The sequence below is a fragment of the Ammospiza caudacuta genome, chromosome 6 (genome assembly GCF_027887145.1).
Source record: "Ammospiza caudacuta isolate bAmmCau1 chromosome 6, bAmmCau1.pri, whole genome shotgun sequence".
Taxonomy (NCBI): domain Eukaryota; kingdom Metazoa; phylum Chordata; class Aves; order Passeriformes; family Passerellidae; genus Ammospiza; species Ammospiza caudacuta.
The window spans coordinates 27369236-27397060 of record NC_080598.1 but is presented as its reverse complement, the minus strand read 5'-3'; the positions used below and the strand labels follow the sequence as shown (position 1 = coordinate 27397060).

At 38.0% G+C, this 27825-nt stretch overlaps 1 protein-coding gene and 1 non-coding gene across 5 annotated transcripts in view; both read right to left on the bottom strand.

The window, feature by feature from the left end:
- The window catches only part of CKAP5 (cytoskeleton associated protein 5), a 54139-nt gene that overhangs the window by 4377 nt on the left and 21937 nt on the right, over positions 1–27825 (bottom strand). The window contains exons 13-44 of one of the 4 annotated variants that reach the window (XM_058807926.1): positions 27423–27605; positions 26401–26514; positions 25102–25212; positions 23879–23971; positions 23149–23334; positions 21398–21492; positions 20007–20064; positions 19800–19925; positions 19324–19460; positions 18989–19163; positions 18356–18469; positions 16128–16256; positions 15351–15545; positions 14573–14708; positions 13769–13857; positions 12858–12968; positions 12458–12580; positions 11634–11783; positions 11041–11244; positions 10219–10354; positions 9236–9429; positions 6868–7040; positions 6634–6657; positions 5574–5747; positions 5021–5141; positions 4147–4326; positions 3508–3695; positions 3035–3110; positions 2043–2231; positions 1799–1933; positions 1211–1294; positions 958–1117 (exon numbers count right to left, since the gene is read on the bottom strand). In XM_058807926.1, coding sequence (XP_058663909.1) covers positions 958–1117; positions 1211–1294; positions 1799–1933; positions 2043–2231; positions 3035–3110; positions 3508–3695; positions 4147–4326; positions 5021–5141; positions 5574–5747; positions 6634–6657; positions 6868–7040; positions 9236–9429; positions 10219–10354; positions 11041–11244; positions 11634–11783; positions 12458–12580; positions 12858–12968; positions 13769–13857; positions 14573–14708; positions 15351–15545; positions 16128–16256; positions 18356–18469; positions 18989–19163; positions 19324–19460; positions 19800–19925; positions 20007–20064; positions 21398–21492; positions 23149–23334; positions 23879–23971; positions 25102–25212; positions 26401–26514; positions 27423–27605 — 4363 coding nt within the window. The remainder of the gene's footprint in view (positions 1–957; positions 1118–1210; positions 1295–1798; positions 1934–2042; positions 2232–3034; positions 3111–3507; positions 3696–4146; positions 4327–5020; positions 5142–5573; positions 5748–6633; positions 6658–6867; positions 7041–9235; positions 9430–10218; positions 10355–11040; positions 11245–11633; positions 11784–12457; positions 12581–12857; positions 12969–13768; positions 13858–14572; positions 14709–15350; positions 15546–16127; positions 16257–18355; positions 18470–18988; positions 19164–19323; positions 19461–19799; positions 19926–20006; positions 20065–21397; positions 21493–23148; positions 23335–23878; positions 23972–25101; positions 25213–26400; positions 26515–27422; positions 27606–27825) is intronic. The other 3 variants (XM_058807923.1, XM_058807924.1, XM_058807925.1) reach the window with 3 other exon arrangements.
- LOC131559578 (small nucleolar RNA SNORD67) lies at positions 4863–4973 on the bottom strand. Its single transcript, XR_009274904.1, has one exon. It is a non-coding gene; the product is annotated as a small nucleolar RNA SNORD67 (small nucleolar RNA).

Genomic DNA, 27825 nt, shown 5'->3' with positions numbered 1-27825 from the left:
GAGAATAAAGGTTAAGCATTTATACCTTAATCTAAATAAAGCACTGTTGCAGTATGGAACAGCATGTTTTATTATATCAGACAAAGTTAGGGAAGAAAAAAAAAAGACAACCGTGGCAAGTAAATTAGGTTTTGAAAACTGCTGAACTAGTATTTCTCAGTTGTACAGACTTTTACGATGCAAGGTAAAATTTTCTGTCCTACATAGGTGGACACATTTAGGAAGTTCTAAAAGAACCTCATATAATCCATCTTCCTAAAGGAATCCACAATACAGGGATAGGAGAAGGAGCAATAGTAGAAAAAAGGCTAAAGTTTCACAGGACACTATGAAATGAGTAAGAAATAAAGGTTAGAGGTAGTTCTGCTAGACTGTGTACCAGCTTTTACTGTCAGCTAATAATTTGTCACATTCCTTCCCTAATATTTCATTAAATACTCCTTTGTATTTATCTGCAATGAAAAGACTCAGCAACAAACAGTTTTACAGTAATTCACCCAATTAATGACAAATTCTGCAGAAACAGTTCATGTTATTTAAAATAAGCTTTCCAATTCCACAGAAAAAAATACTATTAAAAGCATCCTATACGTTTTTCAGTAAAAAGGTCAAAGGAGAATCTGACAGCTGATACTGCTGTTTTAAACCACCTTTATACCTTGCAGAACCAATTCTTGATACCAAACACATGAAACACAGGCAAATGTTCAATCCACACTACAGGATAGCGATTAGAACCAGGTGTTTGCCAAGTCTTTCAGATGTTTTCTACATTTAGTGTGGTTCTAACTTCTGGTTTTGTAAACAAAGAATGCTGCCTCACAAAGCAACTAAAACAGCAAGAAAATGGCTTGCTTCAGAAATCCATAAATGTACACAAATATTAATTTCTACCAGGAGACCTGTAACTGTTCTAGCTCTGCTTCTCACAAACCAATCAGTTTTGCTATAACGTACCTGTAGAAGTAGCAATGCGTCCTTTCCCTTCCCGTTCTGTTTCTATCAGTCGGAGGCCTCTTTCTACATAGCTTTGGAAGAACTGTGAGGAATTTTTCAGGAAGGGCTCAATGTCTGCATCAGAATATTTCTTCTTGTATTCATACAGTTCTGCCAGACCCTGGGAAGGAAGAGTTGCTATGTATTACTACAACTGTTGCATACACTACTCTAGTATATCATGCTCTCTTTCTTGCAGCAAGGGGGCACTCACCTCCTTGGTGTTCTCCTTTGAGCCAATCTTCTTAAATATTTCTGCCAAAATATCATTGACTTTGGCTTTTGAAGCCTTTTCCTCCTAAATAAATAAACAAAAGGAGACTTTAAAACAAAGAATAAAATAAAAAAGAAATCAGACAAACACCCTCACACCTGCTAGCTGGATACAGAGCTTCCAAGATGAAGAAAACCTTGAAGTGATCAGGGTTCTACATAGCCACTTGATACACAGAATGTGAGCAAGAACATCATGAAGATGTCGGACTCCTTCTGAGAAGTGTTTAAAACCTGTTTTGGATATGGCTTACTTTTAGTAGATCAGATGCAGTACCATGCAGCATAAAACTTTTGATATACATCTGAATTTCCTGCAGAGTACTTCATCCTGGGGTATGCACAGTATACTCAGGTAAACACATACAACAAATTTCCAAAACAGGCGTAAATGAAAATTTCACTTTACAAGAGTATTTCCAACATTAGTTGCATGTTGAAAATGGAATTACTACTTACACAAAATTTAGTTTGTTTCTTAAATGAATTGCTTTACACCCCCTTCCCCTGCCAACACATTGTTACTTACTATGCGAGAAGCTCCTTTTTCTGTATCCTTATCAGCTTTTCCCGTCTGCTCCATAGCGTGTTTCATTAGTCTACAAAGGTGAGCTTCTAGCTCAGACTCATTTTTGTTGTCTATCATTGTTAAATGATCTAAGATCTAAAATGAGAAAAAAGGGGAATTTTAAAAAAGGAAAAAAAAAGAGGAAATACTCTAAAGACTGCATGAACATCCAATTTAAAAATATGTGACTAGTGATTGCTCTGACCTTGGGCCCTTTCAGCTTGCACAGGGTGTGAAGGAGTGTCTTCAATGTCCTAATAGGGAACTCACTCTTACATTGCTTGAGCTTCTCTTTGGGAAAGACCTTCATGAAAATGTGGATATCCAGCAGAATCCGATCCAGATTGATGCTATTGATGGTTTCCGGAAGAAGACGCACCATTCTCCACAGACACTGCAATGAGAGGCTGACTTGAAGCAAGACAACTCAAGAAAGAAGCACTTGATTATATAAGAAGTTACATAACACTATCACTGAGCCACTTCACTCTGCTAGCACATCATACAGGCAGGCACTGTGTCTGCTGATCAAGCAGGTTTGCACTGGTGCGTACTTTCTCTTTGCAACTGGCTGTACAGTATCCAGATCTTTCTTTAGAGCTGATGCATACGTAAGGTTCTCTACCTATAACTGGAGACTGAATACTTTGTGTGAAGAAATTTCAGCAGATAATACATATATATATATATATATATATATGTTATCTATACCTACACATAGACAAGTTCTTTATGTTTAACCACATTAAGAATGCCTGAGCTGTCTTTAAATCTTAACCAGTTACAAAAGGGTGTTGTATGGTAAGAAACGATCGTGCTCATGCTTTAAATGCAGACATTTGCCTGTTCACTCTGCCTGTCAATACAGATGACAGGACAGAAGTCAGCTCCAGCCTGGCACTGTCTGAATCCATAGTACAGTGTGGTCCTCAAGCTAATAAGCCCAGCAGGTGACTGTATGGAGGACTGCACCTCTGTGTGGAGTTTGTATTAGTGTACACAAGCTTCTGTAAACTCTTAACAGGTGTTAAGCTCCCCCCTAAAGTCCCTATATGTGACATCTCGTAAGATCAGAATTGTAGAAGTTGTAAGAAATATTTCAAGTTATGGACACTGATTTTTTTAACTCCATCTGTTCTTTCAGGTAAGATGATTCAGAGAAACCATGTAAGTTCAAAATCTCTACTACAGGCTCACCTTCATGACAAGTTCGGAAAACTTAGGAGAGCTGGCTGTTGCTAGAAGACTGTCTTGGAGCAGGACAAGCAGAGCACTAGAAGGAAAAAATTTATAAAGGTTACACAGAAAAAGTGCTACACATAAGAAAAAAACCAATACCAACTCACCACAGAATACCACACCGGAGACTGGGGTAAGTCCAGCAGATGAGCAACAGCTCTTACCTTCTCTCTTTTTAGTATGTTACAAGAATTTAAGAGACAGTCTGCTGAACTTAAAAGCACAAAGAACCATACTAAGCTGGCTTGTTTAGCCTGCCTGCAGGTGTACAGTCAAATTCTGATCACAATCAGTGATAATTCTTCATTAGCTAGCTGAGTGATTCTACAGACACCGGTCTTTGCTTACAAAATAAGTAAAATTCAGCCGTTCAAGGAACATAAGAGAACAGGTAAAGAAGAGCAGTTAATTGTGCACTTTTCATTACTTACCTCAAGATGTTGGTCTGGTCAGACTTCTCCAGAACTTTAACTACCAAGAGGTTGACTGATCGGATGACCTGCTCACCCTCCTCAAGATCTTCAACCCGAGAATCCAGCATTAATGTAATAAGACCATGCATTAGGTCTTTAAGCACACCAGTGGATGCCTCTCGAGCCAGACTCTCTATCTGAAATAACTACAGATTGAAGAAAGTGTCAGTTTTCCTTGCACATAATCCTGTACTATAAGGACTTCTCTAGACTACACTGTCAAACCAAGACATATCCACATCTCCATGTTTCCCACAAAAGTAAGAACAAAACTATGAACAAAGCTATTTCTACTGAGTGACTTCTGAAAATACTCAGGCCACCAACTCAGCAAGCAAAAGGTAAAGAATTTTAAAACTAGAGCTTAATAGAAGTCTTAGTGGCTGTATTTTGCAGAAGCAGAGACCTTCTTCTCTTCCCCTAATTCTTATTCCCCACTTACTCTCAAAAGGTGCATTGATAAGCATTTGGCAACAAACCCTCCTAAGAAAGACTTAGTAGGAAGCTAACCTAGGTACAGAACAGACACTCCATTCTCCCACAACTTCTGTGCAGAAGTTATTTGTTCTTCACCTTATCTCTTACAGCAAGCCTTACCGTGATCATGCTCCCAATAATACAGCTGTAAAGTCTGACAATCTCATCTTTGTCCAGCTTCTCATCTGCCATATGTGTATTGTAGATCAACCGCAGCTGCATAAATGTGGCTATTAGGAATTGATCGATGTGGCCAGACATAGCTTCTGCTTTGTCCTCCTGCTTGAGAACCTCATCAATCTAAGATTTAAAAACAAAACACTTGAGTAAAGTCAACATAATGCAAACAGTGCAAAATAACAATAATTTAAATACTTTTCTGTAGGAAAGGTTTTGTCCTGACTAATCCATTTGTCAAGGCAGTTGTATTCTAAGCTTTCACCCAAAACCAGTAGCTAGAGATTTGTATTGCTAATCCAAACACAATCATTTACTGATATTTTAGAGAACTGTAATCCTATCCCATACACAAATGAAAACAGCAACAGCTGCATTATAGATTCTGGAATTTACAGTTTTATGAAATCTTCTGGACAAAAAAGCGTCTAACTAGTTAAAGTCACCTTAAACCCATGCAAAAACTATGGGGCAAGACAATCCTTTTGCCAAGGATCTCTAAAACAGTTCAAACTTAAAAGTTAAGACTCACTGACTAACTGGCTATTACAAACTCTTAGCAGAAATAATTTGACAAAACCAAAAATATAACACAGAAGCACTCATGAGAAAAGCATTAAGGTTATTCTACATCTTTCAAGTGGAATTTCTATTGCTAAAGCGAGTCAGATGGCCCCTGTGCACTTAGTTTTGTCATCAGGGAGATTCTGAGCAGAGCCCACATCACCTGACATGGATGCTCCACCACAGTGCAACTCATCACCCTCGCAGGCAAAGTCTGGTACAGTGTGATTAGTTGCTACCTTAATTCACTTACCTGTGTCAGAGCCTGGATGCTTGTATTTATATCACCACTGGCCACTTGGGAAATGACAAAGTTGATAGTAGAAGCTGTGTTACTGTGCATGTCATCAAAGTGTGGGGACACAGCACGGATTCTAAAGGGTTGGAAACAGGATTCATTACTTTTTGGAGAGCTACACTTATGTACACTTAACTGCTGCATTTCAATGAAGATTTAGAGGAAAAAGGATTTCATTCTTCACTGAGGATTCTCAAGGAAGGAATAATTTCTTTTTACCATGTCCATTGCACTGTTTGTAAAGACACTGATAATGCATTTACAAACTCAATACCATCTAACTATGAAAATGCCTAAGTAGAACTAATATTTTTCATTAAACATAACTGTTCTCTAGATTTCAGAAGAGCACAACAAACCTTTGTTTTGCCATCTCTTCATGTTAGCTGACATTACCCTCTTATGGAAACAAGTCTGAATATAGAAACTTGCACTATCAATTCACCTTTTCAAAATACTTTTTTAGGCAGCCCTGCTGATTTCACTTAGGAGGTAAAACTAAACTCACTTGGGCTCAGGAATCAAGACTGGCTCAAAGATGTCATCTAGTTTGTGTTGTACAAGTGCTGGCATCTCACATCTGACAGTTCCATTGTCATTTTCAATTTCATCAAGATCCAGTTGAAATTCCCGTGGAACTGTATGTGTTGTCTCCGGGTGGCTGCCCATGTTGCGATTTTGGCTACAGAAACCAGGAGAGATTTTTAGTTTAAGAGGTAAGATTATTAGCACTACCATCCACTGGTAACTTTAAAGTTCTCATACTAACACAGGTTTTGCAGTTTGGATTATATTCAAGCCCCTTAACTCACTCTGCTTTTCCCCTGGTCCTTAGTAAAACAAACTTCTGTAGGCCAGAAGAGCAGCTGCTACTTTACTTGTCCTCCTAGTTTCTCTTGTAAACCACAAGATACCCTGTACCTGTGCCAGGTATGCATGGTTTGGGATAACTAGCACAGTTTACAGTACTATTAAAATAATATAACTTTTAAGTTTGAAGGGCTTTTTTTTTGCCTTTTTTAAAAATAATGGATAGGATGCACACGTACAGAGCAATTTCACAAGCCCCTCTGAGTCCAAGACTCACAGCATTCCCACATGACCTATACTGCATATCAGATTTCTCAAGGAAATAATTGAATATATAGTTCTCAGCACAGACTTTTAATCAAAAATGATGAGCAGGTGGCAAGGAATAGTTTCTGAGCTTTTTTGTTTTGGGTACTGTTGTCCCAGGCTCTACAATTCACACATGCTTATCCATTTTTATGCTTAATGTCTAATACAACCAGAACATGGTCCAACAAATTTAGTCCAACAGACTGAAAGTTCTCCCAATATCGTTAACAGCTGCTTAATGTGGAAGTGCCATGTCTGTCTGCAGCCTGACCTACAGTCACCTTGACAGAAACCTGTATTTCTCTTTTCTTTCTTTTCTTTTATTCAGAGATCTATAAATAATCTAGAACTAGCCATGGCAAACCCATCACCCTCAGGAAGGGATGGCAAGGATAGAAATTGAAAGATACAAGAGCCTTGCTACCAAGGAGTTAGTGGGCAGTACTTACATCCTATAAGTGCGATACATAATTCTGTCCATGGAGAAGCAGTGAAAAAAGGCACAAGACCATTTAGAAAGATTTCAAGACAGACAAGACAAAAAAATTTCAGACATTTAGATTTATATTATTTGGCCATTTTTCACAACATGCGAAGATGATGATACAAGAACTAAAGTGACATTGTCAGACATATTAGCACATCCACTATGCAGGTAGAGACCATAATGGAACATCACATACTTGAGTTTGGAGGACATGTCCTCAGCTTGTCCCTTGCGCATCATGCTGGCATTGGCACTCATGTTCTGAGTACGCTGAGGTTTCTCCTCTGCCTGTCTCACTGGAGCAGAAGAGGGTCTCTTGGCTGACCGCTTTATTCTTTCCTCCAGCATGCTCATGTCTTTCTCTGAAAGCTGTAACACACAATGCTATCACTCATCCTGAGTTGTATGGGTTTTAGAAGTCTCAGTCACCTAGAGGATTCACACCATACTTATCAGTGCAGACTGAAATTCTCTAATATGAAGGTGAGAACTGTCAATGCTACCTCTGAGCAGCAAACTCACCAGAACACTCTGGACTGTCAGATGCTACTTCAAGAGCTAATTAACCCATGCTGACAAGCTGTAATACAGAATACACCTATTTCTAGCCCTGTTTTTTCTTTCAAGAAACAGTTAATTTTGAATTCAAACTATGGTACTATCCAGTGTTTGTAATTGTTGCATGTGTTGCTGCAAAAACCCAAACAACAAAAAAAAAAAAGCCCACCCACCTTTCTACATTCCCTACTAGCAGTGCTTGAACACTCTGGACCCTGCCACAGAAGCCAGAGTTCTTCTGATAGTTGTCCTGTTCAACGTACTCATAATTCAATATGAATACCAGATCAGGCAACTTAATGCTCCAACTCAAGCAGTGAAAAGATTAATATTTACCTGCTTATCTACCAGACTGAAGACTACCAATTACTCCATTTGAACAAAAGTAGGCATTACAATTTCATGAGCAATACTCTCCAGCATCCCTAGATTTAGAAACCTTCCTGAGAACCCACAGATGGACCATACTGAAGCTCAGAAAGAGCTGAATTGTTCAGGTGCTACAGTTTTTCCTTTACCTTGAAAATTCAAAAGCAAATGGACTATGTAAAACTGAGGCAGAAGCAGATTGCACTCTGAACAATAGTTAAATAGGATGGAAATATAAGATGTTAATGAAAATGTAATATTAACTCTCATGGGAACAGTTACCAGAGAAAATAAGAGTCACATTAAATTTCAACTTTTCAAGAAGCTGGAAAAAAAAAAAAAGTGGGGCAGCCTTCTCATATTCCATAAAATACCATCCAATAGCTTGTATGCCCTATGGCATATGACACAACACAACAAAGCTGCAAAAGCATTAAAATATCTATCACATTCCAATCAGTTTTAATGCTGCTAGAAACATTACCAAGGTCAAATCCAGAGAACAGAACTGTAAAAAAATTATCTAACTGCTTTTTATTCAGATTGGAATTCAGTCTACTTAATCTGATATGCACAGTAATTAGAAACACAGTGAACTAGCTTTCCATTGCTGAACACTGGAAACTGAGTTTTACCATCTTTAACTTTTACTGCATTTTAGATGATAATGATTAAGTATAATTTTCAGAGAGCAAAACAGCAGCAATACAAAGCAGCATCGTTCTGACACTTTAAAAATGAAATGCAGTAAGATGAAGCAAGCAAGCAAAACTTACCAGACTTCAACTGCAAAGCAACTGGATAAGTTGGGGACAAAGAAAAATAGCTGAGAACTCATTGGAGCCCCAACAACTAGCCTTTCTTGGCCAAATAACTTATCCAAATACTCTGAATCAGATGTGTCACTTGTAAAATTGACTATAACGCAAGTTACTCTTTATAAACAATTTAATTCCCATGAAGGTCAGTCTTTCTCTTTTTTTTTATTCATGCACATCCAGGTTAAATACAGCTCTCTTACTGGAAACAGGCTGATCTCTTACTGGAAACAGTCTGAGGGTTGGGGTTGGGAGCATACTGAAGGGAAGGCTGTGAGGAAACCTCACTGCAGTCTTCCAGTACCTAAAAGGGGCCTACAAGGAAGCTGGAGAGGGACTTCTAACAAGAGCATACAGTGATAGAAAAGTAATTACTTTAAAATTAAAGAAGATAAATTTAGATTGGATTAGAAACTCTTCACTGTGAGAGTGGCTGAGGCAATGAAAAAGGATACCCAGTCCCTGGAAGTGTCCAAGTGTCTCTGCCCATGGCAGGGGGTTTGGACCTAAATGGCTTTTAAGGTCCCTTCCCAAACCATATGATTTCATATATTCTGCTATCTGGGATTAACCAAATAGCCATCAGAGAATCTATGATGTAGTAAGTTATTCTCAAAACTACAAAATGCTCTTGACACCAACAGCAAGATGTACCATGATCAATCACAAGCAAAACAGTGGTAATCCCCCTACAAAAGCGTAAGGACTGACTTGAAGAAAAATCAAACCACCAAAGCCCAAACAAACAATCCCACAAACCAAACCAAGCACAGCATGCTAACCCAAATCCACCATGAACTCATGTGCAGTTATACTGACATTTCCAATCAGCTTGAACACTTGGTCACCATGGACGTTGTAGACAGTCACGATGGTGTTCAGTGCAGCGTTGCGCACGGTGTTGTCCCGGTCACCAATGTGGGTTGCCATTTCTTTTAAGGCTTTCCCTGGAGTTGGCTGGCATACATTCATGCCATATGATTCAACCAGACATCCAAGCTCTTCCAAGCATTCTAAAAGAAGATGATAACATATGCACATTCAACTTAAAAGCTGCTGTGAAGAGAGCCCTCCCAATTCCTGTGTTGCTTGTACAGCTTGAACATTCACTGTAGAGAACTGCCAATCACAAAGCTGAGGACAGATATACTCCAGGTGATTTATGGGATCAACGGTAAGCTACAGCAGACTACTTCACAGATAAAAGCAGTCAGTCATCCTTCTACACTTCAAGTATTTCCCATAACCATGGTAGGAGCAATGCTACAGTTAACATCACATTCAGGTAAACAGTTGTGAGCTTGCAATACTATATTATGTATAGAATTTAACTTTCTGCTTATACCAGGATAAGATACTCTCAAAGTGATCAGGAAGTTGTTTGAACTACAAATGCCACAATTTTATTACAGACATTATTTGTGGTGAAACAGATGTACAGTCTAGAGACACTTCTTGCTCAGATTAACTGATTCCCTTGGTGAGTAGGGACACAGTACTGTCACTGTTCTCACTAGCACTGTTTCACTAAGAAAACAAGCCTACTCAAGGGACTCATAATACTCATAGCAACTTAAGAGATTCCTTGTCTTTGGAAGGTATAAAGACACCAAAATATAAAAAGCAATATGATACTAGTTGAAAATCCCATCCTTTAAACACTTGCAAACATCTGCATAAAATGCCATGTGCATGCAAATTTCACATCCCACTCAACATTCTTATGCTGGGTTTTTCAAGATGCAAAACAAAGCAATTTCAAGTACTTTACACATGTACAGTTCAAACAGGCCATTTCCTACCTGCACGTTGTTTGGAGTTTTTTGACTTTGTCCCCTCCATGATAAAAGGGAACATCTTGCTGGCTGGATAGATGAGACACATTCTGTTCAGAATGGCACGTACATCCTTACGGATGACATCTTTCGGTTCTCCTACCTAATGGAAAATTAACGTAAAAAAATTAAAAAGAGGGGAAGAAATACAAAATATTTTACACAGTTTTGTGATACTTTTGACTATGCTAAATAGTCTTAGGAAAGCCAGAATCATTCTCAAGGCAAAAAATCCTTTTTGTCAATGGCTCTTAAGGGAAATACGCCATATAGAATCGTAAAGGTGACAAAAGACAACCTTAACACCATTGAGTCAAACCGTTAAACCAACACTGCCAAGTCTACCACAAAACCATGCCCCCAAGTGGCATATCTACATGTCTTCTAAATACTTCCAGTGATGGAGACTAAACCTCTTCCCCAGACAGCCCATTAAAGTGATTGACAACCCATTCAACAAATAAAATTTTTCCAAATATCCAGTGTAAGCCTCCCCTAGAATAATTTGGGTCCTTTTGTTCTAATTATATTCACTTATTACTTGACAAACAACATCAACATCCCCCTCGCTACAGCCTCCTTTCAGGTAGTTATGAAGAGCACTAATATATCCCCTGAGCCTCCTTTTCTCCAGGTTAAATAAACACAGCCTGTTGAATGTCACACAAGCCACCACCTGGACTTCACTCCATTCGCAATATATTTAAAATTAACATATTGCAATGCTTGATGGTATTCTGCCATAATCCTCATGAAAAATAACATTAGATTCTGTAAAACGAATTGTACCTTTAGGATAAGATATGGGATGAAAGAGGATGCTTCATTTTCGGTGAGGTGATACTCTTCTTGACTCAGCAAATTGAAAAGCAATTTAAGGTATTCAAGTGCTTTCATCAAAACACTTGTGTTGGTATCAAAGAACCGCAGGGTAAGCCATTTTAGGATCAAATCCAGGCAGCTGATGACTCCATCTTTTTCACTCTCCAAGTGCTTGAAGGCAGTTAAAAAAAAAGTTACATAAATGAAACACATATATACACTGTTCAATAAGAAAATAAACTAAGCTATGTCTAATAAGATAATCTACATTTATTGGTATATTCTTAGAACAATACATACTCACTTTTAACTTAGATGCCTTTCTGAAATTCTAAGAGAAGTCTCTGGTGAGGAAATTTTTCCTTCTCCTGAGAAACAGTATTAATACCAACTTCATCATACCTCTGAAAATTATTTCTATATATGTTTAGGTTTCAACTACACAGAACAATGATCCCTGGCTCCTCAGAGAATTTCTATTTTATTTTAATTCAAGGAGTATCTTTCATAGCAGAGAGTAATTCTGTCAGCCTCATCTTCTACCACAGATCCAAACTCACCTCAATCATAACAGACAGTGCTTTGTTGTGGTGCTGGAAGTCAGCATGAAACATCTCATCCTGTAGCCACTTGGCAACACAAGTGGACATCTGAGTTTTCAGCTGTTCAATATATTCATCACGGGGAGTAGTGAAATTCCACTTTAACACCTGTAAAAGGCAGTATTTAGAACTCACAGCAAGTAATACCTTTTCTTCCTCATAGATGCTGCTGATTGAACATCTTTTAATTCTGCTTTAGAATCTGTTTTCAAAACCTTCTTATTACCAATAAGTGATGAAAAATTAGTGGTGTTTGCTCAATTTTTTTTTTACATGACAAGTTTTCTTCATATGGACTGATTATCTTTACGCTATTATCTTACTAATTATCACTTTAATTCATTGTTTTTAAGCTCCAGACAGGCCTACTTACTAGCAAGTTATAAATAACACACATATTTTCACTAATAGAATTTTCCCTATTTAAATTGCTAAGTGGGGTTGCTCAAAGTAAGTATATTAAAGCATTTGCAACATACCCTAGAACTCTGACATTCTACCTGAAAACAATTGACTAAGCATAATGATACTTCACTACTTGAAAAATGTGAAAAGTCCTTAGGTTTTTATGACAATGTATAAATGCACAAAATTTGAAAATCAGAAAAGAAATACCACAGTAAGCCCACTACTGATGTATGAAATTCAACTCAAGAATCAGACTCCAAGAGATGGACAGTGGCTAACACATGTCACAGTATGTTTAATTCTAAATTAAAAACTAAAGAAAGTGTTAAAAGCCTCCACTTCAAAACTTGTGAACACATTCTGATTTTTCTCACCTTCAGAGCTTTCTCTTCTCTCATTCTCTGTTCCTTCCCATTTGGGACAATGATAAAAATAGGGCCTGATTTATCATCGTCTTCCTTCAGACTAGGCTTGCTTAGCACCTTCTTTCCCTGTACCTGAAAGAAGCAAGGTATTAGCAGGCAACACAAGCCATATACATGCTCAGTCCCAGCAACTGCAGGTGTTAGATACTTGCCACCCTCACCCTATGTGTACAAGAGGCAGAGAGAAGCTGAAAGAAAAATGTTGATTAGAAGTTTAGAAGTGTGTGCTCAGCTGCTGTGGAAGCAATACCCATGACACTGTGCACAGTAGTACCCTGTGAATTATGAGACATCACTCTCAACCAGTGTGCTAGTTACCCACGCACATCCCTAAAACCCAACGTGGTACCTGTTTGACAGACTGGCTCTTTGTCAGACTTGAACTGCCCTTGCTGAGGCTTGCATTAGCTTTGGACAGGCAGGCATTACCCTTGGACATACTGCTATTAACATCTGACTGCTGGAAATAAGCCATAGAAAAGTCTTTGCTTAGCACGTGTTAGAAGGTTTGGAATGGAAACTTAAGAGTAAACAGCTGTCTGACAATAAAGGTCTTAATTCTACCAGCAGAGTTCTGGCAGAACACTGCACTGACTTGAGCAGACCTCCAACATCCTTCAAGGATTGTTCTGCTCATTCTTACCATGAATATGGACCTATATCAAATGTTCTTGTTACAGCACTACTTCAGACAATGAGACTGTAGAACATTTCGGGTTATTTTTAGTTATATACATAGGACAAACTTAATTATTAACAGCAAAAAAAATATTACTGTAATACAAAACAACAGAAAAATCTAACCAAAAATTGACTGTAATTAGTTGAGATCATTACATTTTTAAACATACTCCTTCCCTTTTTGCGCTTTGACTGAGAACTTCTTGCCCTTCATACTGTAAGGCAGAGGTTAATTTCTTTTGATACATGGGTTCAAAATTAACATTCATGGCCCTGGAATAGTAAGAATGAATTCACAATAGCACAAAATCAAAGAGGCCAGGAAAATTTCTAACAGAATGAGTTTCTCATTAGACTGATTTTTGACAAGACGGACTTTAGGAATTAAATAGGTAATGACAAAAGCAGTGATCAGGTAAATGATATGGGGATGTCTGTCATCTCAGAGTTAGACAAACATGAAGATTTTTAATAAAAGTTGTCCATATCAAGAACTACACTCTTCTACCAATAACACATTAACAGACCACCGCTACTAACTTTATAAAACTGATTTTACACAAAAGGCAATCAACATACCTTAGTTTTAGAGGAGAGTCCTCCTGCTTTGGCTTTTTTGAGATCAGGCTTAGATTCCATGGTATTAGATCCCAAATCATCAGCAAATGCTGGAGAAACAGTAGACCACTTAAAGTTATCTAGAAGCCCATTTTAGTTTATCAGTTTTCTCTTCTTAGGACATAAGAAAAACTGTTTGTGGATATAATATGCTTAACACACATATGTCTGAGGCTTTTAGACTCACTGAAGAAGTCCCTTAAATTCCATGCTGGCATACAAAGTTTTCCTAATTTCCTAATTAAGATTATGGTACTCAGCCAATTTGCCATTTTTTCAAAACAATTTAAAAATGCAGACATATATACAGTGCAGGCTAATGTCTAGAGCTGTAGTTGAATCTGGCTTGAGTAAGCTAGCCCCAGCAGTTTGATTCTTCAAATCATTTGTCCCCTAATCCCATCACAGAAGCATTCTGGCTGTCCCACAGTGAACTACACTGAGGAAATAGTCCAGAGAAAAAATAATGTGAAAACATAAAAAAAAATATTAAAATCAGATTAGAATTAGAAAAAATCTCCCCCTTTAGCCCAGCTTGGTTTTAGCTTCAATACCAAGTAGATGTTTTCAAATAGCAGCTGACAGATGGTCGTGTGGAAAGGAAACACCCTCCTACATTGGAAGCTAATTCAAATGCAAGAAAGACCAGAATCTTAACTATGGCTGAATACTTCTTCAGCTAAGTATGTTTATTCCTCTGGCATGTCAAAAAGCTTCAAAATCCACCATTTTCTCAGTCATTTCCCAAAATGTCAGAGAAGTTACCTGATGCAGGTTGGAATTTGGCTGGAGCTGCTCCTCCTACCCCTCTGGAAGATGCTTTAGCAGGAGGAGCTGGTTTGGCTGGCATGTTGGCTTTGGCTTTCTCCAGCATGGCCAGTACCTGGTCTTTGGAAGTTGGCTAGAGAACGAAAAGTTCAAAAAAGGAGTGATAAATTTAATAATGCCTATCACTAATCTTTCCAATACGTGCTACAGACAACAACACTAAAATTGGTTTGAAACAATCCATGCTCTGTTAAGCATCTCGGACAATGGTCATCTTAAAACATCATTGTTCTCAGATACTTTTGTTCTGAGTTAAAACATCTTTCCCTAAAGTTTCTTCTGCAAGATCTATGGGAAACGTGTAAACTCACTCTAGGTGAGGGGTCTTTGGATTTCAGTGGAGTGCCTACTCACCACTCAGGGGTCCATAAGCCAAACCAAACTGCTAGAAAACATGTTAAAGTATGAGTAGAAAAGCATTGAGCGGGACAGGAACTGGTATGGAAGCTATCTGCAAGTAATTTTTTTTCAGAAGAAAAGCAGAGTGAAATATCAAGCTCTTGAAGTAATAAGCTTGTAATTTCTCTGCTTCAGTAATCATTTCTGAAGCAGAGAAATCTCTAGCTCACAGCTCCTGACACTATTTTCAGTTCCCCTGAAAATAGTCAATGCAGACAAGCTTACATGACTCAAGACAGCATGTCATGAGACTGTGAATAGGATTTAATAGTCACTCATTCAGGATCACATGATCTAATCTTTGTAACAGAAGTACCTTCAGCTTGCCAGTGGCTTTTGCCATCTTCTCAAAGCCCAGATGCATCATGAAGAAGGGCAGGGCATCCTGTGCCTTTTTGCGCACATCCCCATTTCGATCTTCAAGGCAGGAGTACAGGTGAGGCACACACAAGAGTAGGTCAGAAGGAACAGAACGGAGGGCAGGCAACTTCTCAGCCAACCAACCAAGAAGCTGAAAGAAAGTTTAAAAAAAAAAGCTTTTAAAGAAGTGTTCACAGTGCTGTGTCAAGGCACGAGAGTCTGAATAGTAGTCCCTCACATACCATTATATTCTACCCAAACATTTTTCAGACAAATGCTCTTCAACAACATCAATTTTCATATCAGCAAATATAAAAACTAATTTAAGTACAGCATGTTAACACAACTATCTTAGAACTTGAAGCCTGGTCTTTTTACAGGCTGTTTCTTCCTTTTGAAAGGAATAGAATTTCAGTCATTCTTTTTAATGTCTCCAGTTCTGTTCCATGGTGAATTTAAGGGACCACAAACTAGCTCTTAAAATGCTAATCAAAAATGACAGAAGTTTCATTTTAGAGGCACTGAAGTCTAAATGACAGCTATTATGCAGGAAGAAAGCTTGTTATTAGCCTTTCAAGGTTTAACAATTTTATGTCAGAACAAATACACAGCTACTTCTTTTCCCACATAATGGTAGCATTGGGTCATTTCAGTCTGCATAGATAAAGAGTCCATAGCACATAAGGTTATTTTGATTTGACACACATAAGAAGCTTACTTGACAGAAGCCTACCTCTTGTCTTAGGAAAGGATTTTCTTTTTTGAGCTCTTCTGACAGGTCTTCCCCTTCCAACCACTCTTTCATGCCAGTTTGTTCGGCCCAGGCATTCACAGTTGCCAGTGCAGCAGCACGAACGTTATTCTGTAGCAAGAACAAGATTTAAAAAGAATCAACCTAAAGAGGGGTCAGAAGATTAGGACAGAAGAAGCAATAGTCTTCCTTCCCATGAAAGTAAAAAAAGCTTCCACACCATGGGCTTTGAAATCTCTTTTTTTATTTGCAGCTTAAGAAGTCTAAGATTCAGAAGAATTTCATTTTATTGATTTTATCAGCTGTAGTAATCTCTAAATCAGACATTATACCCATCTACCATAATTCCTAAAAAAATAAGTTTAATAAAGAGAGTGAAAGGGTATCTCTAAAATTACTTTTACATGCTACCATTCATTGATGACAATTCTGAGAGCAACTCTTAAAGAAGCTAAAAAATAGTGTTAGTGACTTATATAGCACTTAAATAGGCTGCACATTCATAAATCAAGACAAATGGATTATGGAGCCTGCTATTAGGGCACTCCTATTTAGGATACACATGAGCAAAATCAAGAGTGAGGGAACCCTCTAATTCCTACCAATTTCCATCATGATTTTTCCAAGCAAAATTTAGAACAGCACCCTTTTTTGAAGCAGCTATATGAAGTTATGAGAAGCCAGATGGAATATTTAACAACCATGGTTCTTTAAAATTTTATCAGTCAAGACATGACTTTATACATATGACCTTCTCCTGCAGGCTGAATTTCTGAGGAAAGCTAATAATGTAGTAGACTCTTTTAGTAAAGTATGAATCATATTAAATGCAGAAGTAACATCCAAGCATATATGTAAACAAGAAGTCAGCATCCTTGCTTTACCAACTTCTCCCATCTTCTATCTCATTGAGGAAAACAAACAAATCATGTGCTGCAGATAAACATATGGTCATCAGCCTCTCTGACAAGGCCTTGGTTCCTATTACCCAAATTTAACTTGTCTTCACTCATGCTTCAAGCAGATTACTTTCCTCAATTATTCAGTGAGTCCACTACAAACACACTGAAGTAGGACCCAAAATGGACCATCCTCATCTTCAAAAACTTGACAAATTCAATAAACTAGTTAAATCTTGCACTTGAAGTACTTAAAAAAATCAGCACTGTAAGAGTGTTCAAAGGAGTATACAATTTTCTGTCAGCATTACAGTGCTTACAAGTTACGTCAGTATTATGCATTTTAGTAACAGCTTCAGTTAATCACAATTGGTCTTACCCTTAAATTACATACTTGCAACTCTCCTTCCAGTCTGGGGCTCTGAGCAACCTAGCCTAGTGGAAAGTGTCCCTATGGCAGTGAGGTTGGAAATAGATGGTCTGTAGGGTTCCCTTCAAACCTAAAAAGTTTGGTGACTCTACAAAAGGAGCTTGCTGTTACCTCAGGATAATTGGTGAGTTTAAAGAATTTAACAGTCATATAAAATCTCAGATCTTGAAGACTTTTAAAGAGATATCAGTTTTAACCAGATTTTTATCTAGCCCTAGAACCAGTCCAAATCTTTCCTCTGTTTGGGACAGGTAGATCCAGCTTCTGCTCTTTTTCCAACTCATATTGCAAGCAGAGACAGCTGAAGTATGCCATCTTTGATAATTGCCCATGACTTCTGGCACAAGATATTGGCACCTTCCCAAGCCTTTTTACCCATTGCTTCAAATAGCACTTTCCCATGGTCCTAAGCTTTATTTTGACACAGTATCCTGTCAAATTCAACACTGATGTTATTTACACAAGCTTCCGTGCCAGTTGGGAATGTCCTCCATCTACCTACAGTTCCAAGGGTCTCTACACAGTGGCAAAGACAACAACAATGTATAGTGTAATCCAGTGATACACTAAAAATTCTACAAGAAACTTTACCAAGCAAATCTTGTTCAGTGTCTAAAATACTGTACTTTCAGCAGCAGAAATATGCATATAGTTACCACATTAAATTAAAAGCCAGATTGTTTCACTGGGTTTAGTTACAAGGAGGAAATACACCTGAATATACATTTAGGCATGTATTTATACTTGAATTTTAAATTGTCATTCAGGCAATAACTTTTTAAAAAAAACTGGTAAGCTTCCAAGGAAGTTTTAACTACCAACCACCTTTCAGGCATAGCTTAGATACACAAAAAGCAAAGAGATCTTGACATCTGTCCTACCTTACTATCTCCTAGGACTGTAATGACAGGAATCCCCAAATTTTTCACATACTGTTTGATATTGGGGCCCATTGCTGTTGCTAGTTGCTGAAGAATGCTCAGTGTTTGTTGCACCTGCACATAAGGAAAAAAAAGGTTTATTTAAAACAGTATTACAAGCATTTGTGCAAAAATTCCCAGTTACACATGGAAAAGAGATACTGCTATATATTAAGCTTTTACTTTAGAATGCCTGCTCAATGAAACCAGCCTTAAAATTCATCACATAAAAAAAACCAAGAAATACTCCCATATTCTGAACAAATTAAATTTCAAGTAAAAATATTTTCAAACAAGGGACAATTCACTTTTGCTTCACAAATGAAGCAATGAGTCAAATACTTTTAAGATTTCCTTTTATTACATTCAGAGTAAAGGTAGTTTTTCCTTTCTTTTGAAGCATTTTTAAATGAAAAAGGCAAATATTTATTAAAATAGGGAAATAAATTATTTGGAAACACACAGCTCACTGTTTTCCAACTGTTGATCTAATGACATTGAAAGAGACCACATAGAAATAATCAGGGTTCAGAAATCATGACTACCTTAAGATTTAAGCTGGAAACAACTGAAACAGGACTTTGAAAAACATACCAAGATTTTATTGGAGTCATTGAGACGACCCTTCAGAGCAGCTGGAAGTTCTCCTATGTTTGGCTGTATGAACTTTGCTTCATTTATTATGCTTGTCACTTCATCTAGACCTTCCTTTCTGATCTTCCAATTTTTATCCCCAATCTTAGACACTAGTTCTGCTGTGATCTTATCACTGCAAGAGAAGAACAGGGAAAGTGCCCATTTACTTAGTGATAGCACTATTAGTATTTGAGTCCTTTAACATCATAGATTTCTGCTTAGAAAGGAGTTATAAATGCAAAGCTTTGAATTGCAGTGGCAGTGTATCTTCAGGTGTTAGAATACAAACCTACCCAATATCTGTTCTTGGCAAGAGATCCACAACATCATTCCCAACCTCCTCCTGTTCTTCTTCTTCACCATCATCCCCACCTCCCACACTGTGCCTGGAAATGCCACGAGTTGGAGCTGGTGCTGTCTGTCCTTGCATCTGCAAGCAACACAAATTCAGAAAGAACAATTTTACAATTTTTCATTTGACATTAAAAATAAAACCACTTGTATGATATGAATGCACTGGATCAGGACAGCAGACTTCTAAACCATTATACTACTCAAACAAACCCAGGAACTTTTAAAGTTCATAACGAAAAAAAATGGCTATTGAGATAGCTACACATAATGAATTTGCAGCCTTTGTGCACTGTCATATAAACCTGGTTCAACTACAGGCCCAAGGGTTAGACCACAAAATTGCTACGAATTCCAGCTACTGAAGTTTCAAAGTAGCTTTAATGACACTTGGTAGCAAGAGAGCTCCACTTCATACCTTTTCAAATTCTGCATCTATCTGGGAGAGAAGGGCTGGCTTCTCATCTTCAAAAAACATTCGCAGAGAAGGGCCTACATAAAGATACATTACTCCCAGCAGTGTAATGGCAGAAGTCCTCACAGCCTGCCAGAAAAAGGAAAAGGCACTGAGTCTTCAAATTAGGGTCTGATAATAATTCAGGATTAAGATTCTAAATTTACTCACTGGGTTGGTTGCAGCAAGAGCTGTCTTCACATTACTGATGAAAGCTTTGACATTCAATCTGTGGAAAGAAGATGTCTCCCATAAATAAAACACAACACAGGAAACAGCACCAACAAACAAAATCATCACAGTATGTTAATTAAAAAGATACACCTAGACAGATTTACACAGCTAACTTAGATACAGAAGACATGATCACTCACAAAACAGCATCACAGGTACAGTACCAGTGCAGATAGCAGCTGCTTAAATAATTACTGAAAGACCAGTTTGGAGAATAGCCTACTGTGAAAATCAATCAGTAAACAATTTATACAAAAGCCTACTATTATCACAGCTGGAAACTTTCTTAAACTACATAATCCACTGCCAGGACTGAAATATTGAGGAATGAATCAAGAAACATCTTAAGTACCTGAAACATGACTATACAATAAAGGTGAGGGTGTATTACTGTTGTGGTGGATCTTTTTTTATTTTGTTAGTTAGTCTCATAATCTTCCAGAAAAAGGCACATTTTTCAAAAGGATATTTACAAGAGAAATAAAGGAAGGTTTAAATTCCTGAATCTTATATATTATCTCTGCAGCCTCAAATACTGCTGTCCTAGTAACACATCTATACACATTCCATGCTGCAAATATGTATTTTTGGTGGAATTTACTAAAGAAGAGGTTATTTCCCAGACTTAATCAACATCACTATCCATTTAAAAGCCACAAAATATCTCAAGACAGGCATTGTAACTCCCCAAGTAGTCAAAATGATATATGAAGTTTTCCCTGCTTAGAGATTTTTTTTCTTCAGGACTAAACTCTATTGACCACATTCAGTTAAAAGACTAGTGATTAAAAATTAAGGCATGCTATCCCTGGATCTGATGGAGAAATAATTTCTCACACTCACAATGCCAGATATAATAACAGCTATTTTGTTGGCTAAAACTTTATTCAACTGTAATCAACCTCAAAATGTCTCCCAAGGAGATTAACAGGCATGCTGATTATGTACTCTTCTGTAGGTTGTCAGATTCAGTTGTTGTGTTTTTTTCTTTTCCACTATAAAATGTATAATGGTCCACCTGGGTGCAGGTGTATCCAAGCAGGAGTATAACAGGCATGCAATACCACAGCTCTGTGCCCACCCCACACCTGTAAGTGCCTTAAGACAAATGCTCTTCAGAGAAGATCAAGGAATGAGTAAAGTAGCTAGTAGTGTAATCACATCCTATCAAACTAGTAATGCCAATACTTGGTTATATACTTAAAAGCTACAAGAACATGGCTAACATCAGAGCTTAAGGAACTAGAGTTCAGATGAACAGAATCTTAGTTCCAGATTAGAAACATTTTCATTCAAGTTTCTCTTAGCAATTTACTTAAAAGACTTACCCAGAAAAGCCAAACTCTTTAATTGCATTTGAAAGCCAGTTCAAAGTTTCTGACTGGTTTTTAGGATTCTTCTGAGAGAAAGCCGTAGCCACAACCTGGAATAGAAGAGAGTTAAGTGTAAACTTGCACTGGCAAACCAGGTGACAAAGCACTGTAATAAATAAGTGAAGACACCTGCAAAAAACACAGGGCAAGTGAACAGGAAAAGCTGAGGTAACGGAAAAGGAAAAAGCAACTGTGTCACTATAGCAGGATAGAACTGGAACTGAAGTGAACCAGAAGTTCCTGAAGTACTTAGAGGCAGCTAGAGACACCTTTTTTATGGATTCATACCTGCTTTTTAAAAAGAGCCTTAGATAATTATTCATTATTACTATGCCTCAGAAGATCATAGAAGAGATCCTTCTAGAAGCTGTGCTGAATCACATGGAGGACAGGGAGGTGATCGAGACAGCCAGCATGGCTTCACCAAGGGCAAGTCCTCCCTGACCAACCTCATGGCCTTTTTTGATAGAGCAATTACATCAGTGCAGTTACAAATACCATATAGCTGGACTTCTGTCAAGCCTTTGACAAGGTCCCCAACAACATCCTTCTCTCTAAATTGGAGAGAGTAATGGATTTCATGGGTGGACTTATGTGGGTAAGCAACTGGTGGAATGATGACATCCAGAGGGTAGTGGTTAATGGCTCAGAGTCCTGATGGACATTAATGGCAGGCAGCACCCCTCAGGGATGCATACTAGGACCAGTGCCATTTAACATCATAAATGACAGACAAAAGGATTGAGGTTTTCCTGAGGGCAAGTTTGTGATGGCCAAGCTGTGTGGTGGAGTTAACACACCTGAAGGACAGGAGGCCATCCAGAGAGACCTGGACAAGCTTGAGAAGTGAGCCCATGGAAACCTGAAGAGATTCAACAAGCCAAGGTGTTGCACCTGGGTCAGGGCAACTCCTGGTATCAACACAGGCTGGAAAGAGAGTGTGTGCAAGAGAGAGCATCCAGTCCCTCCAAGGAGGCTGGACACGACCCAGCAATGTGCACTCACAGCCCAGAAAGCCAGCTGTGTTCTGGGCTGCACCAAAAGCACTCTGGCCAGCAGGGGGAGGGAGGGGATTCTCAGAGGATTCCCTCTGCTCTTGTGAGACCCCACCAGCAGTGCTGCATCCAGTTCTGGGACATTCAGCAGAGGAAGGATATGGATCTGTTTGAATGAGTACAGAGCAGGGCAACCATGATTTAAAGGATGGAGCACCTCTCCTATGAGGGAAGGCTGACAGAATTGGAATTTTTCAGCCTGGGTAAGGCTCTAGGGTGATCTTCTTGTGGCTTTTTAGTACTTGAAGGAGGCCTCCAAGAAAACTTTTGAAAAGCGCATATAGCGGTTGGACAAAGAGCAAAAGGTCTGAACTGAAAGAGGAGTTGTGGCTGTCCCACTCCTGGAAATGTTCAAGGCCAGGCTGGATGGGGCTTTGGTCTAGCAGAAGGTACAGCTGCCTAGGGTGTAGGGGGAAGACCTAGATGGTCTTTAAGGCCCCTTCCAACTCAAACCATCCTATGATTCTATTTTCAGCTTTAGAGGAATATATATTTAACTTCTGCCTCAGGAAGCATCTTGAAAGCAAACAGATCACTTTCATGCAACAGAGAAAAATCAAAGATTTGGGATTTACTTCTCAGACTGAAAGGACACCCTACATATTATTTCAGATTTTATTTACTGAAAGAATACCTTTGCTGCTCACTCACCTGCTCAGCAGTCCATGGCAACTGACACGCTTCTGCTATTGCTGTCATGGCCTCTTTTGCATTAGTTCCACATTTCACATCACCAACCTTGTCTACAAGACCATCCAGCACAACCTGTGCTGAAGTTTTGGAGAAGTTTCCTTTCTGTGCAATTAATGCAACTATATGCAGTTTCATCTGCATCACCTGCAATGTCCAAAACAGCAAGAAAGTTACTCATGTGTTTGTGTATTTTAGACTAATTTTTCTCATTCTATATATCTATAGATACATATAAGAATTATAGGTGGGTAAATACTAACATATGGACAAAATTTGTATTTACATATATATACACACATTTGAATATCTAGAAGTATTTATGCACACAGATATTTTTTACACACACAGGTGTTTTATGTGACTATACACAAAAACCGTGTACACACACAAATACAAACTATTATATATATACACACAATGATTAATACTGGGCTGCCATTATCTACTTTCAGAACTTATATAAATGCACATGTATACATATACATCTAAAGACAACCTTTAGATACCTTAGATGACATCTAGAGTCTCAATTCTCAACAGAAATAAAATCCAATTTGAGAGTTTATTTACTCACTGATTACAGACAGAACTGTGGCCAAAGTGACATGTACATTTACAGCCTTTTAGCTGGAAACTGCTTTACATTAACAAAAATGGGCTATTTAGTTATTCAAGGATAATACATTACCTGAAAATTTGTTTCCTTCCAACCAGGCTTCTTGGCCAGCATTCTTACTAGGGCTTGGCAAGGCATTTCACTTCTTTCCATAAGCTCAACAGCCTAAAAGATAAACATTAAGTTAGCCAGTGAGTCACAAATTATACAAAACTCAAACAGAAGTTCTTAACTGTCCTTGAAGTATTTTCTTAATACTGAATTAAATTAGAGAAAGTCTCAGCATAATAACTTACCTGAAGACCAATTTTTACAAGGAGTCTAAGGTACTGAACCAACATTTAACCAACATATCCACATCACTACTCCTTTAATGTTCTTTAACAAATATCCTTAACAATCACTATTGGCCATTCCAACCCTAGGAATTTAACACTTAATTAAAAACAAATAAACAAAATCCAGGAACAGCCTAACTGCCCCTCAAAAAGCTGCTTTTGTTATTAAGATGAAGTATATTATGCAGCTTTCATGTTGGAATGTTGACTACACAGCAGAGATTAATCCTGAATATGATCTAAATTACTGGAGCTTAGCTGTTAATCATTCAATTGAAATGACAACATTTTAATAAAGCAGGCTTCTGCAGCAGCATTTCAATGCAGCCAGTCACCATTTCCCAAATGAAGCTTGTCACTTTTCCCATTTAAATACTAAAAGCTCAATCATTACTGTACTGGTGTCACGGTATGAACTACCTGTACATCTACAGTTGAAGCTTTTTTTGTCAGTGACTACACGAAGTACTTTCCACTAGCTGTGAAGACTGCTAGCACTGTATAAGCCTCTAAACATAAAAATTTCAACTGGCAAATAGTTGATTATAATCAATTGCTGCATAACACACACACAGCAGGAATTTCTTTGCAATAAATCTGTCTTAGTTGTTGCAAAACCTTTTGTTTAAATCTAGCTACCTTTGAGACCAAGCTTTACAATTACTTGGAGTTTTAAAAATACCTCTAAGTATCTTCAATCAAAATACAACTATTTTGACAAAAGCACAACTGTCTACATAAAGGTAAAATACTTACTCCACCACTGTCATGGAATTTAAAGTATATAAGCCATTTGGCTTTTTCAAGTATTGTTTAATACTTGATCCATCTGAAGTGCTGACATACAACTACTACTAGTAAGTATTTCAGGAGACTTATCAGGCCTAGAGAGCTGAAGAAATTATTATTTATTTTCTCTTTCCTTACTGCCTGTCTTATCAACTGTTCCAAACATACCTTCTGAAACTCCTCCATGCAGGCAAGCCTCTCTTTCCAGTTACCACTGTCCAACTGCTGGATACAAGAAGCTGGAAGGACAGCAGCAGCTTTCTCTTCACAAACTTCTATCTGCAGCCAGATCAGAACAAAGTTAACACTCCACTGGATCCCTTCAGAGGAGAGCAGCAACCTTAAGGACAGGTAATATACTGGACTGACCCTTGTACTGTGGTACATTTACAAAACAGGAAAAGGGTTCTGTTGTAGATTGAAAGATTTTTAGTATGGATTGTGGTTTAGGGGTCTTATGGGTTTAGAAAGCTGCTAAAATTGCACTGCAACAGAAAAGTAATCTCTGGAAAGTATGAGAAACTGTGCAGACAGTCAAAAATAATCTTGAATACCAACTATCTGCTTAAAGAATCAAGCAGAGGTAACCTAAAATTTGCAAGGTAATTTTGGATCAAGTCTGAATAAACACTGACAACAACGATTCAGAAGTTAAGGAGGGCAGACAGGTCTTGTCTCCATTTTAGCAAAACAGAAAATAAAAGTTATTTAGTGATAAAAACTTCCCTTGTTTCACTGGTGTCTGCATCACCTTCAGGAACTGTATTCTCATTTTCTACTGTATAACTAACAATATAAGCTGGATACACAAGAGAAATTATTCACTGTAAGCAACACTCCAAATATAACTATAGTTTGGATTGACAGTCCAAAAAACCTGCAGATACACCTAGCAAAGCTTTAATAGCTGTTTTTACTGTTTGAGCCACAGATTCTTGGTTGGGAACCGGGTAAACTCAGGTAAGTAGGTAGAATATGGTCAGCTAACATGCAGAATTCAGTAAGTTTTTTGAAATGTAACTTCCTATGAACAGCACAAACATATTAGTTCATTTAATTATTACTTTATTTCACTTCAGATTTCAATGAAAACTCCAGAATAATGTATTCTCAGGCTTTTAATACCAGACTCCTTCAGCAAATCATGTGTCCTAAATTACATATGAAGTATCACTGTTTTTTAAATTTCTTCCTACTTCAGGGACAAAAACATACCCTGTCATAAGGGTATAAGCATGATTTATTACTTACTGTCTTAAATGACCTGGTGCCAACAACAGCCTGAAGAACAGGTGTATTTACCGAAGTCCCATTTCACCAGTTACCAATTTATACCTACTGCTTTCCCTTCTCCTAACAAAAACAACCTCCATGAAAAACTCTGTAGTACCTGAAAAACTGACTAACCAAAGCTGCAATCTTTGGTTATAGAGGGCTGTGTATTTTAGAGAATAGCAGAATACTCACAGAGAGCTCCGACTCAAAGATTTCTTTGGTCTCAGGACCCTTCTTGCCTTTAGGCCCAGCACCTCCTGTACCTGCAGCTGTAGCTGGTTTGCCTTTCTTCGGTGGGCCCCCAGGCTAGAAAGTAAATGGACAAGTTAGCCAAGATCAAATAGCTCTCTAGCTCACATAGCAAATGAACTGCTGTCTTTCCTATACTATATTTCTGTATTCTAATGTCAGAAAAATGTGTATCTCCGATAGCATAAGAACTGCAGGCAGAGATAAATTAGAGCTCATTTAATTATATATTACTTTTAGACTACAGGTTTTACAAAATATAACAGGACAATGGAAGATGAGAAAGGAAGGAATTATGTACTTGTGAAAGTTCAGGAAATAATTACTTAATCTCTGTTTTCCTATGGATACTGGTTAGATACTAAACTTGTGACTGGTGTCTCTTTCTCAGGTTATCTGAGTACCAATAGATTTCAAAATTTTATCTATTCTTCGATTCACTTACAGGTATCCCACCTGAAGAACTAAGTAGCATGTTACAAAGACCATCTACTGCTATAAATTTTTAAAATCCAAAGAATAATATTAAAGAAATACAGGCTAAGAGTTCAAATTACTTCAGAATAGACAAAGGAACAAACTAAAAACTATGCTGAAAAAATACCCAATACTTAATTAGTAACCTTGCTAGTTCCAAGAAATGTTGACTTCAGTCAAGTATTATATCACAGAGCACATCAATGTTACAACATCTGAGGCTTCTCTGCATGTCTCCAGTCTTTTACCACTATTTTAAAATCAAAATCTGGTATTAAGACCTAAGTGACAAGACAGTTTGTATCATTAAAAACAGATTTGACTACATTCCCAAAAGTCACAAATTCCTTTTGCTGTTAGGCTCACCTACTCCTGTTAAAGGACAGTGATAGCTCAGTGGAGGCATATGTTCAACAGGCCACCTTTGATCTGCAGTAACTATCTATTTGATGCAATCGCAGACAGCTGATTGTCAGACAGCCTCTCACCTTTGCTACAGATGCTTTTTTCAGTGGTCCTGGTTTGGTTGCTGCATCTTTTGTTTCTTTATCTCCTGCAGGTCCTGGAAGAGCAGTGGTCTTTCCAGTAATAGGCTTGCCTTCTTTTTTCTCAGCTGCTCCTCCTGCTTTTTTCCCATAAACCAATTCTACCTTTTCAGCACACTCTTTAATCTGCCAAGCAGAGGGGGAAAAAAAAAAGGTGGGGGTAGAAAGAAGTTATTTAGCTACCAAAATTGGATGCACAGTGTCCCTTTACCAGCAGTGGCTCAAACTTGACTACCATGGAAAAAATGTGAAGAGTTTAGGTTGTTTGCTTTCCAAGACTTTGTTGTCTGGTGTTCCTTCAATAATAAGGTTAAGCAGTCAGTGGCATCAACCATCACTGTATTGC